Consider the following 12977-nt stretch of genomic DNA (forward strand, 5'->3'; position numbering starts at 1 on the left):
CGTATATAAATATGGTCAGTCTCTAGGACATTGTCCTGCTTGATAGGGCAATGTCACTATCCCTTGCCTCTGCCATTCATGAGCGGCCTTTAAATCTTTAAATCTACTCGGTAAAGTCGTAAGGTGGTGACATTTCTTTTTATTTTGTAAAATGATTGTTAAGGACCTCAAAAATTTCACATACACATACATGGATTGGTAACAGGAAATTTGCGGACCTAGAGTATGCTGATGACGCTGTCCTAATAAGCAAAACGCCATAAGACTTGCAAAGTTTGCTCAACAGAATGCATGAAATATCACACGAGGTTAGGCTCAATATAAATAGAAGACAGAGATGATGAGAACGGAATATGCAATGGATGATGAAATATCATTGGAAGAAGAAAGGATTAATTAGGTGGAACCATTTAAATATTTAGGTACTTTGATCTCTAATACAGGGTCTTTAGAAATGGAGGCTAATGAAAGACTGAAGAAACTAATCAGACAATGGGCAGGTTAACTAAAATTTGGAAATCAAATCGCCTGAAATTACATATAAAAATCAGGCTATATATTAGTTTAGTGAGATCAGTGTTACTGTATGGACATGAGTCGCGGTATGACAATGAAACAATATCCAACAGATTTTGCAGATTTGGGAACAAATCACTCAGAAGAATATTATGAATTAAATGGCAGGACAGGATTACAAACGAAACTATATGAGATTACTCATGTGCCATATGTGGATGAGATCATGGTGAGGGGAAGATGAAGATGGTTTGGGCATGCTCTTCGCACTCACCAAGAGAGATTAGTTCACCAAACTTTCAACTGGGCTCCACAAGGCACTAGGTGAGTTGAAAGACCCACGCCTAGAGTGCTCATGACTATGAAACGTGAAGTAGGAGATAATGAATGGAGAAGTATTGATTTAAAAGCTCAAGATAGAGACGACTGGGGAAATCTAACCGAAGCCCTTAGCGTGAATAGGCGTGGAACGAGATGATTTTATATATATATATATATATATATATATATATATATATATATATATATATATATATACATACATATACATATATATACATACATATACATATACATACATACATATACATATACATACATACATATACATATACATACATACATATACATATACATACATACATACACATATACATATACATATACATACACATACACATATACATATACATATACATATACACATATACATATACATATACATATACATATACATATACATATACATATACATATACATATACATATATATATATATATATATATATATATATATATATACATATACATATACATATACATATACATATACATATACATATACATATACATATACATATACATATACATATACATATACATATACATATACATATATATATATATATATATATATATATATATATATTCTTAATGATAGATTTATTTTTCAATTTCATAATGGTAATTAAAACAAATTAGCAGTAATATATATATATATATATATATATATATATATATATATATATATATATATATATATATATATATCTTAATCACCAATAAAGCTGCTCAATCATTTTCGTGGGGACGAGTATAGAAGGGAAAGCATAAGAAAAGATTGTAGTTTATCTCACTTTGTTTAAAGTTGAAGAAAATATTCTTCTTTAGATTTAACAAAGAGAAAAACAACTTTTCCTTAGATAGGATCTTCAGGCGCCAATTCTAAATTATATCTAGATTTTCTAGCTATTTAAATACTAAGATTGGCTATTACTATAAAGGGTAAGCATTTTCGTTAACTGCGAAATGTTCTAATTATTTTCTAGTGCTAGTTTCACCATCTCCTACGACTATTGACGCAAAGGGCCTCGGTTAGATTTCCCCAGTCGTCTCTATCTTTAGCCTTTAACTTAATACTTCGCAATTCATCATCGCCTACATCGCACTTCATATTCCTCAGACATGTGTAGGCCTGGGTTAGTTTAATGATATACAAAACATTATGGTCTATTATTCTTAAAATTAATTCTAAACCTAAAACTGAAAAAAAATCTATGTATAAGGCAAACATTATGTCAACGAAAATAATTAAGGCACTGGTTCTCGTGTATTTAAAAAGATACGTAGCATGGGTACTTCTGGCAAGAAAAAAACTTGTCAAACTTGTATATGGATGTGGATCTAGATTCGTCAAATTAACATTATAAATTTGCTAATTAAATTAACAAAGAATAATATTTCTCCTGTATTAAAGAATAGGGAACTGCATTTGTTTTGTTAATTGCAATGGGGAGAATGATGGTGACTTAATTACTTTAAAATTCAACTGATCCCAAAAAATGAGGTTTGACAATGATTTTAAGGTGTTCCCAGACAGGCAATCCAGTTCATCCTGATCCTCGATTGCCAAAAGGTCTGGGACATCTCAACACAGCGGACGCTCGGAGGCTACTCTTTCAAGTTTGATTATCTCGTGAATTTCTTGTTACTTTTCTGCATATTTCCTCTAGGCAAAGAGAACTCAAGAAGTGAGAAATAGTAAGGTTTTATAAGTGAAAGCCATTTTATACTTACGACCGAAAAAAAAAAAAGGATTAAGAGGAAGATGAAACTGTCAGTTCGCGTCAGAGGAGAGTGGTTTCAAATTCCGTGCAAAGCCGGTAGGTCGAGAAATTCTTTGGTTGTGAATGAACTGACTTATTATTTTTTTAATTTTGGTATAATGGAACCCTATAAAAATGACTTTCCACAGTATAAGACAACGGACGAAAAATAAATAATATTCTAATCAATTATTACAATTGGTCGATCAGTGAGGGCTGAAGTATTATTATTATTATTATTATTATTATTATTATTATTAGCTAAGCTACAACCCTTGTTGGAAAAGCAAGATGCTATAAACCAAAGGGCCCCAACAGGGAAGAATAGCCCAGTGAGGAAAAGTAATAAGAAAATAAATAAACGATATGAGAAATAATTAACACTTAATAAAATATTTAAAAAACAGTAACATCAAAACAGATGTCATATAAAAACTGTAAGACTTATGTCAGCCTGTTCAACATAAAAACATTTGCTGCAAGTCTGAACTTTTAAAGTATCGTCGAAATCATTTATTGCCATCGGGATTATAAGAACATACCCCTTTCTATCTATTTTATCTATCTATCTACCTTCTTGTGACAGCGGTAGGCTATAGAGCTGCACTTGAATAGATGACCAACAGAAAATGAACAAAGATGACACACAAGTAGTCTACCTCATTCTTTCAGGAGGTAGAGCGTGTGGCTAATTAGCAATCTCACCACAAAACTACTTGCTGAAAATTAAGAAATAATCTCTCTCTCTCTCTCTCTCTCTCTCTCTCTCTCTCTCTCTCTCTCTCTCTCTCTCTCTCTCTCTCTCTCTCTCTCTCTCTCTCTCTCTCTCTCTCATTCTTGAGTATATATATATATATATATATATATATATATATATATATATATATTTTATGTTATGAACTCTTAAGAGATGGTAAAGAGTTCACAGATTCTTTATCTATCATAAAGCCCTTACCACTATGATAATGAGTAGGACTCGTACCAGAACAAAAACAATCCAAGGAACTTCCTCAAAGAGAAGGATACAGAGACAAAACAAACACTTAAATTATTTATTACAATTAATAACTTAAAATTACAAAGAAATCCCTTGAAAACTGAACTTTAGGGAAGAAAAAAAACAAACTGGTTATTACAATTCCTCAGACACATTCACCTAGCTAACTAGCATACTAAAGTAAAAGAAAAAGTTACTAGGTAGAGATAGAAACCACATATGCCCGGGTCGTTGTGATAGAAGGAGACAAAGTAAGAAAATATCCTTAAACCTAATTGAATAACACAGTTAAATGGCAATAAACATACATTGTGAAAACCGAAAAATAAACGTCACCCAGCAAATATCAATTAACTCGTCTACAAATACCATTCCCTCAGCAACACGTCACATAGTTTTATCTCCAACTGTAAATGTCAGCAATACCACCAAGTAGGAGACACTCAACATACGTCGTCTATGGGTTGGATTGGTCACAGTATAACACACAGGGTCTCGGATCTTACCCTTTCTCCGCCACTGGGAGGCCCCTTGACGACTCCAGAGGTTCAGCAAGCTGAGGGCACGGGCAACGATGGATGAAGCTCGCATCCAAAAGTACGAAATGTAAGGCAGGGCATCACACGAACTGAAGAGACGTCAGTACAAATATAATTCATAGGGGATGGCAAGGAACACCTCCAAAATGCCACCAGCTGCACAAACATCGAGGACGTCTTCAGAATACTTCACAAAACTTGCCACAAGCCGTCAGGAAATATGGGAGCTGAAAACCTCTCTATAAGGAGCCGAGTCGCTAACTGTCGTCTTTTCACTCCAAAGGGCCCCACATCACCAGCGGGGACGGAAACAAAACAGGCGATGAACAGCCGAAAGATCATCAACATGAAAAGATAAAAACACTTACATGGGTGACGTATCAATTTAAAACTACAATTACCCTTTGAGGGGAGGAAAACATCCCCAAGTCCAGCCTTCAAAAGACATATAAACAAAACTGGACAAAACTGGACAAAAACAAGCAAAAATTTACTTTAAAGTGCAAAAATCAAATGCACAGCAAAAATAGAAAAAATGAATTAAATACGTTAATTCCATTACACCTCCCCACCAAAAAAAAAAAAAAATTTCTAAAAGAAAATTTTTTTCAAAAATTCAAATAAAATTACTTGACATAGTAAGATACATTAGTGGAAACCTAGAAAAAAAATAATGCATGATTATTATTGCAGACAATTCATTCTATTGTAAAGGACCTAGACAAAACGTCGGGAATTACATTATCCCTACCTGGTATATGCCGTATCTCGAGATCATACTCTTGGAGAGTCAAACTCCACCTAAGAATTCGCATATTTTTATCTTTGAAACGTTGGATAAAGACTAAGGGGTTGTGGTCAGTATAAACTACAATAGGATACTTAGAATTACTTAAATAAACATCAAAATGGGTCAATGCCTTTATTAGACACAATGCCTCCTTTTCTATTGTAGAATATTTTCTTTCTGCTGTCGACAATTTCTTGGAGAAGTAAGCAACAGGGTGTAGAGTTCCCTTGTCATCCTCTTGTAATAGAACAGCACCGAGTCCCAAGTCGCTGGCATCGGTACCTAACCTGAAAGGCAATTTAAAATCCGGGGAGCGTAACAATGGGTAACTAATCAAGGCGGCTTTCAGTCTTTCGAAAGCCCCCTGACAATCAGCAGACCAGTTAAATTTAACACCTTTCTTTAACAGGTTTGTAAGAGGGTTAGCTATGTCAGAAAAATTGCAAATAAATTTACGATAATATCCGACCATACCTAGGAAACGCCTAACGCCCCTTTTATTAAGAGGTACGGGAAAATCTGCAACTGCCTCCACATTGGCCTTCTTAGGGGCGACCTTACCCAGGCCCACCTCATGGCCGAGGTAAATTACTTTTGCCTGAGCGAAATCGCTCTTTTTCAGATTTACCACGAGGCCAGCCTTCCGCAAAACCTGAAACAAAGCTCTCAATCTTTTAAGATGAGTCTTCCAATCATCACTATAAATGATAAGGTCATCTATGTAGACAACGCAACCCTCCAAATTCTGTGTTATGTAATTCATCAACCTTTGGAAGGTAGCAGCCGCATTTTTCATTCCGAATGGCATTACCTTGCATTCGAAAAGGCCGTCACTTGTCACAAAGGCTGAAATCTGTCTCGCCCGGGGTGAAAGACCGACCTGCCAATAGCCTTTTAAAAGATCTAATTTTGTCAAAAATTTGGCAGACCCAACACGATCAATACAATCTTCCACCCTGGGTAGAGGAAAGGAATCTGTTCTGGTTACAACATTTATCTTTCTATAATCGAAGCATAGACGGTGTTGTCCGCCTTCCTTTTTAACTAATACCACAGGCGAACTCCACGGACTACTGCTGGGTACAATTAAATCATTATCCAACATATATCGCACCTCCTCTCTCACAATGTCTCTCTTTACTGGGTTAAGTCGGTAGGGGCATTGTTTAATAGGTTTAGAATCCCCCACATCCACATCATGTTCTAGAACCGTAGTCCTACCTGGAGTGTCTTTAAAAACATCTCTGTATTCATTAATCAGGGTAATTAATGATACAGACCTGTCGTGATCCAAATGCTGAAATTTAATTTGTAAATTATTCAATATTTCAGAATTGCTGTTCAATGCATCAGGTGTAACAGATAATTTATTATTAACTACTGCTTCTACCGTATCTACTTCTGTGTCTACTTCTACATTGACTAAGGTGACGGGATCCACGTCTACATTTTCAACTAATTCTACATCTCTACTTACATAAGGTTTAAGCATATTAATATGACATACTCGAGTTTTTCTCCTTTTACCTGGGGTCTCTATCAAATAATTCACATCATTATATTTCTTTAGAACCTTCCAGGGCCCTGAAAACTGCGCCCTCAGAGGATTTCCTGGGAAGGGCAATAACACTAAAACACTATCACCAGGTTTAAACACCCTTTTTTGAGTCCCAACATCGTATTTGTTTTTCATCACCTCCTGGCTTTCAGCTAAATTCTCTTTAGCAAACTCCCAAGCCTTTCTTAATTTCTCTTGAAGTCCTGACAAATAATCAAGAATGTTTATCTCAGGAGTCTCCCCCTCCAAATGTTCACGTACAACTTCCAAGGGCCCATGCACACAATGCCCGAAAATAAGCTCGAAAGGAGAGTATCCCAAAGCCTCATTAGGAACGGAACGAATGGCAAATAAGGCATACGGGACCTCCTTATCCCACTCTCTTCCTGACTCCATGCAAAACTTTCTCAAAATAGACTTTAGGGTCTGGTGGAACCGTTCCACCTGGCCCTGACTCTCAGGGTGATATGGGGAAGAGGTAATGTGTTTTACCCCTAATTCAGACATTTTATTCTTAAAATACTTGCTTGTGAAATTAGTAGCACAATCAGATTGCAAAGTGTGAGGTATACCAAACTTAGTAAAGAAGCCAATTAAATTATCAACGATCTTTTCACTCCGAATACTCCTCATGGGAATAGCCTCCGGGAAGCGAGACATCCGATCCACAATTGTTAATAAATATTCATTACCACCGCGCGTCCGCGGGAGAGGACCAACGACATCGATCACCACCTCCCCAAAAGGCTCCCCAACTGAAGGTATGGGAATGAGTGGGGCTTTACGTATCTTTTGGTTGGGCTTCCCCACCAACTGACACACTTTGCAAGAAAGTACATATTGCTTTATATCTCTGCGCATTCGGGGCCAATAAAAATGTTGTGCGACCTTCTGAAAAGTTTTTCTGACCCCAAAATGCCCAGCAAGATTATTTTCATGAGCCAAAAACAAAATTTTGTTCCTATACTCATTAGGAACTACCAACTGACGAGAAACTTCTACCTGGTCAGCAGGTGCAACAGCTGACCTACTAACCCTGTAAAGCAACCCTTTCTCTTTACAGAATACTGGCTTAGATAAATCACTAATATCACTACTAATTGCTTCATTAAATTCAACAGTCTGGGCTTTCCTAAAAGCCTTGGAATCCCACACCACGTCTCGAAAATTAAGTACACCATTTGTCACAAAGTCAGTCTTATGTCCATCAATCACATCCAAATCCAACTCGACCTCGGCCAGGTCAACCTCTTTTGCCTTTGACCTCGTTATCACAGAGATAGGTTTTAAAATATCATTTATAGGACAGTGGTTGTGTCCTACTTCGACCACAGACAGAATTGGAAAAATACAAGATTCATCTGTAATGGATAAATCGTTAGCAAAAATTACATCTATCTTGGGAATTGGCAAACTATCAACAACAGCCAACTTTACCTCGCCTGAAAAATAATTAGTATTAAGAAAAAAAATTTCTAATGGGTATGAATTCACTGTGTTCGGGAAACCACCCAATACGACATACTCATCATTCTTATATACATATCCATCTGGGACAGACCCTCGTAAAATCAATGACTGAGCGGCCCCAGTATCTCTCAATACTTTAACGTTTGTCCCAATCCGTTTAGTCGTATCCGTAAAAATAGATCCGTCAGTTATGTACTTACGAAATCTAAGTCATCTAGATTCGTCTTCCTTTGGCGGTTCAGCTGCTGTTACAACGTTAACAGGTTTCGGGTTTCTTTCGAAATATTTCTTTCTCGAGAAACACTGCGACTCGACATGACCTCTTCTGTTACACCAAAAACAGACTATTCCTGATCCCGAAGCCTTACTGTTCCCTACATTCCTACTAGCATTAACATAACTGCGAGAATTACCATTATTTAAATTACTACTAGTTTCATTATCATTATCACTTTTCCTATTATTCTTATTTCTGTCAAAATCGGGTTTCTCCGACTCTTGTTGTCTGTTCTGGTTATTCCTTCTCCAACCACCACTGAAAAATTTCTTATTGTTTACAGATACTTCCCTAGTTAACTTTTCCTGCTTGTGGGCGAGGGAATACTCGTCCGACGCAATAGCGATCTCCTGCAGGGAGTCCAGTTTCAACTCGTCCAAATGTATTTTTAACTCTCTAACCACATTCCTTTTAAATTCCTCCACCAAAATTAATTCTTTTAATTTAGAAAAATTATCAATATCCTTTGACTTCAACCAGTCCTCACAAAACTGCTCCTTATGCCTCGCAAATTCCACAAATGTCATCCCTGACTCTTTCTTAAGATTGCGAAATTTCTGCCTATAGGCCTCAGGAACTAAATCATAGGCTTTAAGAATTATGGCTTTCACTGTATCATAATCGTTACAAAGATCTTCATTAAGTGTGTTATATACACGCTGAGCCTTCCCTTTCAATCGACACTGAATCATTGTGGTCCACATGTCCTTTGGCCAAACCAACCTTTTAGCTATCCTCTCGAAAGAAGTGAAAAATTCTTGAACATCTTCCTCATTGAACAAAGGTACCAATTTCAACGCTGACGTTACATTAAAATTATCCCAAGAACTACTATTTCTATTATTATTACCGTTACGTATTCTCTGCAAGATAATCTCGTGATCCCTTTCTTTAGCTCTTTCTTCAGCTTGTAACCGCATGGTTGTTAACTCTAACTCTTTAATCTTCGCTTCCTCCCTTAAAATACTGAGTCTCAATTCACTTACCTGATGAATGTTACTTCTATCTAGTTCCTGACTTCCATCGTCAGTGACTTTGTCCTGTTCTTCATCTTTGTTCGTATGTGAAACACTTTCTCTCTTTTCTTGCTCTTTAGCAGCTTTCAATACTAATTTAAGTAACTGCCCCTTACGAATTTCTGATGGCAGTTCCAAATGCAAAAACTGAGACAAGAACCACAACTCCTCTCTTTTCAAATCAAAAATATTGTCTTCCCAATCAGGGCTACTGAGAAATTCGGCCGCAGCCTCCTCAACTTGAAGCTCGAAATAAGGCATATTCTAAGTTATGAGGGAGAGAGAAAGAGAGAGAGAGAGAGGGGGGAGGGCGGAGGAAATACTCCTATCACTTAAAGGCCTATCAAGCAAAACTATCTTCCCACTTTTCTCTGCACTCCTCCTCGAGAAAATCCTGTGAACGTTAATGTCTGGTAAAAAATCTTGTCACGGTCGCCATTTATGTTATGAACTCTTAAGAGATGGTAAAGAGTTCACAGATTCTTTATCTATCATAAAGCCCTTACCACTATGATAATGAGTAGGACTCGTACCAGAACAAAAACAATCCAAGGAACTTCCTCAAAGAGAAGGATACAGAGACAAAACAAACACTTAAATTATTTATTACAATTAATAACTTAAAATTACAAAGAAATCCCTTGAAAACTGAACTTTAGGGAAGAAAAAAAACAAACTGGTTATTACAATTCCTCAGACACATTCACCTAGCTAACTAGCATACTAAAGTAAAAGAAAAAGTTACTAGGTAGAGATAGAAACCACATATGCCCGGGTCGTTGTGATAGAAGGAGACAAAGTAAGAAAATATCCTTAAACCTAATTGAATAACACAGTTAAATGGCAATAAACATACATTGTGAAAACCGAAAAATAAACGTCACCCAGCAAATATCAATTAACTCGTCTACAAATACCATTCCCTCAGCAACACGTCACATAGTTTTATCTCCAACTGTAAATGTCAGCAATACCACCAAGTAGGAGACACTCAACATACGTCGTCTATGGGTTGGATTGGTCACAGTATAACACACAGGGTCTCGGATCTTACCCTTTCTCCGCCACTGGGAGGCCCCTTGACGACTCCAGAGGTTCAGCAAGCTGAGGGCACGGGCAACGATGGATGAAGCTCGCATCCAAAAGTACGAAATGTAAGGCAGGGCATCACACGAACTGAAGAGACGTCAGTACAAATATAATTCATAGGGGATGGCAAGGAACACCTCCAAAATGCCACCAGCTGCACAAACATCGAGGACGTCTTCAGAATACTTCACAAAACTTGCCACAAGCCGTCAGGAAATATGGGAGCTGAAAACCTCTCTATAAGGAGCCGAGTCGCTAACTGTCGTCTTTTCACTCCAAAGGGCCCCACATCACCAGCGGGGACGGAAACAAAACAGGCGATGAACAGCCGAAAGATCATCAACATGAAAAGATAAAAACACTTACATGGGTGACGTATCAATTTAAAACTACAATTACCCTTTGAGGGGAGGAAAACATCCCCAAGTCCAGCCTTCAAAAGACATATAAACAAAACTGGACAAAACTGGACAAAAACAAGCAAAAATTTACTTTAAAGTGCAAAAATCAAATGCACAGCAAAAATAGAAAAAATGAATTAAATACGTTAATTCCATTACAATATATATATATATATATATATATATATATATATATATATATATATATATATATATATATGTGTGTGTGTGTGAGTGTATATATATATATATATATATATATATATATATATATATATATATATATATATATATATATATATATATATATATATATATATATATAAATCACGAAAGCAGACACGTGATGAGCATAAAATATGTAATTTAGCTACGAAAGGAAAAATGAGACTTGATTGGAGTTAGTACTTTCGTCCTATAGGGACGTCATTAATCCCGTCTTTTCATTTTTCCTTTTGTGACTATCATCATCATCATCATCATCATCATCATCATTATTATTATTATTATTATTATTATTATTATTACTAGCAAAGCTACAACCCTGGTAGGAAAAGGTGGATGTTATAAGCCCAAGGGCTCCAACAGGGAAAAATAGCCTAGTGAGGAAAGGAAATGTTAAAAAACAAATTACAAGAGAAGTAATGAACAATCAAAATAAAACACTTTAAGAACATTCACAGCATTAAAATACTTTTCATATATAAACTAAAAAAAAAGAGACTTATATCAACCTGTTCACCATGAAAACATCCCTGCAAGTTTGAACTTTTGAAGTTCCATCGATTCAACAACCTGATTAGGACGATCAATCTACAACTAGGTCACTTCTAGAATACTGTGTAGTATTATGTTGAACAGGCTGACATGAGTCCTTTTATAGTTTATGAAATATCTGTTTTAATGTTGTTAATTTCTTTAAAATATTTTATTTTCAATAGTTCATTACTTCTTATAACGTTTATTTATTTCCTTATTTCCTTTCCTCACTGAGCTATTTTTCCCTGTTGGAGCCCTTTGGCTTATAGCATCCTGCTTTTACAACTCTAGTCAATTTTTTTTAGCGAAGCAGATTTGCACCGACTTGCAGCGGTGCCCTTTTAGCTCGGAACAGTTTCCTGATCGCTGATTGGTTATAATTATCTTGTCCAACCAATCAGCGATCAGGAAACTTTTCCGAGCTAAAAAGCCACCGCTGCGAGTCGGTGCAAATCTGCTTCGCTAAAAAAATTGACTATAGGATTGTAGCTTAGCTAGCAATAATAATAATAATAATAATAATAATAATAATAATAATAATAATAATAATAATAATAATATTGATATTTACGATGGAGAAGACATAACTATTAGAATTAATTACATACCTAGTATTACGAATAGGATGGTATTGTCCAGGAATATCTGAATGCAAAGAAAGGTCAGAATTGTCACAAACTTTACGCAATATGCATAACGAATTAACTAACTGAATGACGGTGCCAAATATTATGTAGATCAGGAATAAGAAATTTAATACACCGAAAGTTCTTAACCAACAAACTAAGATGCGATACAGCACCTGAAGACCAGACCGGAGAGTACACTCGGGCAGGCTGTTCTCTCTCTCTCTCTCTCTCTCTCTCTCTCTCTCTCTCTCTCTCTCTCTCTCTCTCTCTCTCTCTCTCTCTCTCGCTCTCTCTCTCTGTTTATAGTTTATAAAAGAAAGATCTAATTTAATCCTGTTATTGTTCTAAGTACAATTTATTTCAATTTTTTATTACTTCTCTTGAAATGTTTTATTTCCTGGTTTCCATTCCTCGGTGGGCTATTTTTCCCATTTGGAGCCCTTGGGCTTATAGCATCTTGCTTTTCCAATTAGGGTTATAGTTTACCTTGTATAATATTAATAATAACAACAACAATAATAATAATAATAATAATAATAATAATAATAATAATAATAATAATAATAATAATAATAATAATAATAATAATATCTTTTTTAATATTGTTACTGCTCATACAGTATTTTATATTAATTTATCATTACTTCTCTTGTAGTTTATTTTTTTCTTTATTTCCTTTCACCACTGGGCTACTTTTTTCTGTTGGACCCTTTGGGCTTATAGCATTCTGATTTTCCAACGAGGGTTGCAGCTAATAATAATAATAATAATAATAATAATAATAATAATAATAATAATAATAATATGGCAAAGACACGAGCTGTTCGCTTG

General features: G+C 35.7%; 1 protein-coding gene across 1 annotated transcript in view; it reads left to right on the forward strand.

Moving 5' to 3' along the window:
• Nucleotides 1–2422: 2422 nt before the first annotated feature.
• LOC137653163 (histidine ammonia-lyase-like) overlaps nt 2423–12977 on the forward strand; it is a 49745-nt gene continuing 39190 nt past the window's right edge. The window contains exon 1 of the mRNA XM_068386538.1: nt 2423–2678. Coding sequence (XP_068242639.1) covers nt 2624–2678 — 55 coding nt within the window. The 5' untranslated portion in view covers nt 2423–2623. The remainder of the gene's footprint in view (nt 2679–12977) is intronic.

The sequence above is a fragment of the Palaemon carinicauda genome, chromosome 14 (assembly GCF_036898095.1).
Source record: "Palaemon carinicauda isolate YSFRI2023 chromosome 14, ASM3689809v2, whole genome shotgun sequence".
In the NCBI taxonomy this organism is placed as follows: domain Eukaryota; kingdom Metazoa; phylum Arthropoda; class Malacostraca; order Decapoda; family Palaemonidae; genus Palaemon; species Palaemon carinicauda.